Source organism: Microchirus variegatus (assembly GCF_963457635.1).
Source record: "Microchirus variegatus genome assembly, chromosome: 2".
Lineage (NCBI taxonomy): Eukaryota > Metazoa > Chordata > Actinopteri > Pleuronectiformes > Soleidae > Microchirus > Microchirus variegatus.
This window is the reverse complement of record NC_139803.1, coordinates 18,976,343-18,979,063: the sequence shown is the minus strand read 5'-3', so window position 1 is coordinate 18,979,063 and position 2,721 is coordinate 18,976,343. Positions and strand designations below refer to the sequence as shown.

The window sequence follows — 2,721 nt, the reverse complement described above, 5'->3', positions numbered from 1 at the left end:
CAAAGGTGAGTTCAGGAGTAGAAAGACAGATTTTCAAACCTACCTTGAAAAATTAAAATGCTTGAAAAGCTTCGTCGTTCAATACATATCATGTGCATGTTCCCGTCACACCTTTAGAAACTCAATAAATAATCAGTTTAATGTCTTCCATTTCACTGACTCCACCTCCACCGTGCTGTTTTATTTTCAGAGTAAAGTCCAGCAGCAGCAGGTCACTTCCCCAGGACGGTCACCCACCCATGTTGTGTCGTGGTCACGTGCCTCTGCTGACTCTCAGTAGGGTTTCCCTCCGAAGGCATCAAGCATATCCCCTCTCTCTGCAGCAGTGGGCATATCAGGTTTCACACCCTGTCGCTTCCTCGCCATCATCACATTGTGCTGCACAGAAACATATCCAAAAAGCTGTTATGAGGTTCTTCACTGCGATATACAGTGCATCATGTACAATGGGAATTAATATTCTGTTCATACTACAGACAAAAGCAACATGTTATTGGTATGTAGACCAGCAGAACGAGGACTGAACTCTAACTGAAGGCAAACGTCACCACTGAGCTACAGGCAGGCACCCCACGGCAGTCATCTTGAGACAGTGAAGTCACTTAAGGTGCACTGCAGCATAAAGCCACTGGGTGGCAGCAGAGGTCTTTAACATAATGCAAGGCTTATGTCAAACACTTGTATGTTCACTCATTTAAATGTCAAGTCAGGATTCCCGCACTTTGGTTGAATTCAGGGACTTTTTAAGTCTAGGACCAATTCCCTCACATCCAAGGACCAAAGGCTCTGACATAGCTTAAGATGGGAGGGCAACTAGTAAGAGCTGCTTTGCCCATGGTGTCCACTTTTATTGATTTGCAGAACACTCTGCATCTGGACAAGAGATTGTCCAGTCTTCGTAATTTTCTTTGGTGAGCCAGATATCTTCGAATTTGCATTTCAAATCCAATCTTAAATCTCAGCTGTTCAGAATATCATAGTTTCAGAAAGGTGCCAACAAATAAAATGTTTTATTATAATTTGTCAGGCATCACAAAATTCAAGCACTTTCAATGATCAATTACTTAAAGGCATACTTTAATTGACTTCACTGATTTGCATGTGGCTTTGATTTGCTAGAATAGCAGTATTATTTATTTATTTTTTAAATTGTGCTTCCCTCCTTCACGTTACCCCTGACGCAAAAATATTATTTGCGTTCACCTCCGATGACGTCAAATGACGCGTCTTGCGTTATTTGACTTCATCGGAGGTGAATCGGTAATTCAAGATTTGAACTAAAACTCTTGTTCTGCACTTTTTAGACTCACCCATAGGGGACGAGACTTCATTCCCAGAAGGTTAACACAGTGTTCGCCATCTTTGCTAACAGTTACGACCGGCTCTGACTCCCTTTAATTTGGCCTTGTAAACTGAGAAGACAATATAGTTTTCAAACCGATATGGCTGCGAGGGACACGACCTGCTTTTCACCGCGCCACAAGACGCCCGCGGTGGATGAAGGAAAGGGGGTAAACGGCCGCATGAGTATAAAGTGAGTATTTTGTTTTATATTAATTTTTACCACATTTGTCCATGCCAAGAAGGCACTTTCTTCAAATATTATTTCACATTTCCACTCCATAGATGACCCATTTTTAATAGACATTCATCTTCCCAGTGGTGAAATATCTCTTGAAGTGTGATTGTATGAGATATTGACCCATAGTCAGCATGTACTGTGACGTGCTCCCAGTGCTAAGAACCAGCCTGAGACATAGAACCTTGCTGCCAGTGAAAACAAGGCTGCCAAGAGGCGTAATAAAAATCGACATGAGCTTAAGTTTATATAATATGTATGCTGCTTTATGTCATATATGATAAAAGTGATTTTGATCATTGCTCAATTTATTACTCAAAAGTGCCTCATCTGGTAAAATTGTGTCACTTAGGGCAAATCAAAAAGAACGTCAAACACTTAATTCATATTTTATGAGGTGGGTCTTCTGTTTTTTCATACTATATTTTTGATTTTCATTCAGATACCCAACTGTTCCTTGTGTGCCCACTGGCAGCCATGTTTCCCTAAAAACAAACTCCATGTCTTAGGCTAGTTCTCGGCACCTGCCAGTGCCTCATACAACCACACAGTTGCTTATGATAACTCCGTGATGATCAGCAACTATAAACTGGCAGATTTTTTTCAATCGATGCTGGATAGAAGCCGACTTACCCAGTATTTCCTACAGTTCTTATATGTCAGGAAATAGGCTGAACACATGGCCTTATTGTGGCTATTTGCATCCAAACACTTATAGGAGGCATCACTTTCCTGCAAAGCAGAGAAGCAGGTTTAGAAATATAGAGACAGAAGCACATCTCAGCATCACTTCAGGCACAAAACTGAATTTCAAGTGTCCATTAGCTTACTTGGAGGCATGGGTTATTGTCCTGGTTCCGAAGCTTTTTTTTATTTATATCCATCTGGATCTGTGTGCACATGGACAATATACTATAAAAATACAAACACTTCCCATTTGAACATTTAAATCTGAACACTAACGGTGCATGTCTATGATGGATTCTGAGATTGCCCTTGATTTTGTATAAGCTAAATAAAGAATTACTGATCATCAGACACAATTCTGCCAATTCACATGCCCTACATCAAGATTTAATTTTTTATATTTGTGATTTTGCATTTATAGTGGTACTGTATATCTAATAGTGCTACCGTTCTGT

At 40.3% G+C, this 2,721-nt stretch overlaps 1 protein-coding gene across 1 annotated transcript; it reads right to left on the bottom strand.

Moving 5' to 3' along the window:
- Positions 1 to 249: 249 nt before the first annotated feature.
- chchd7 (coiled-coil-helix-coiled-coil-helix domain containing 7) lies at positions 250 to 2,465 on the bottom strand. Its single transcript, XM_083910868.1, has 3 exons — positions 2,410 to 2,465; positions 2,213 to 2,311; positions 250 to 378 (listed from the first exon to the last, which is right to left on the bottom strand). Exons 1-3 carry the CDS (start codon positions 2,461 to 2,463, stop codon positions 274 to 276), a joined length of 258 nt encoding a protein of 85 aa, XP_083766994.1. The 5' UTR covers positions 2,464 to 2,465; the 3' UTR covers positions 250 to 273.
- Between the last annotated feature and the right edge of the window lie 256 nt (positions 2,466 to 2,721).

Bases quoted from the DNA above. Each gene is read 5' to 3' on its own strand.
- chchd7 (XM_083910868.1), bottom strand. From the start codon at position 2,463: ATGGATATAAATAAAAAAAAGCTTCGGAACCAGGACAATAACCCATGC. The intron at 2,312-2,409 runs GTAAGCTAATGG...TCTGCTTTGCAG, and splicing joins ACAATAACCCATGCCTCCAA to GAAAGTGATGCCTCCTATAA. The intron at 379-2,212 runs GTAAGTCGGCTT...GTTTCTGTGCAG, and splicing joins AGAACTGTAGGAAATACTGG to CACAATGTGATGATGGCGAG.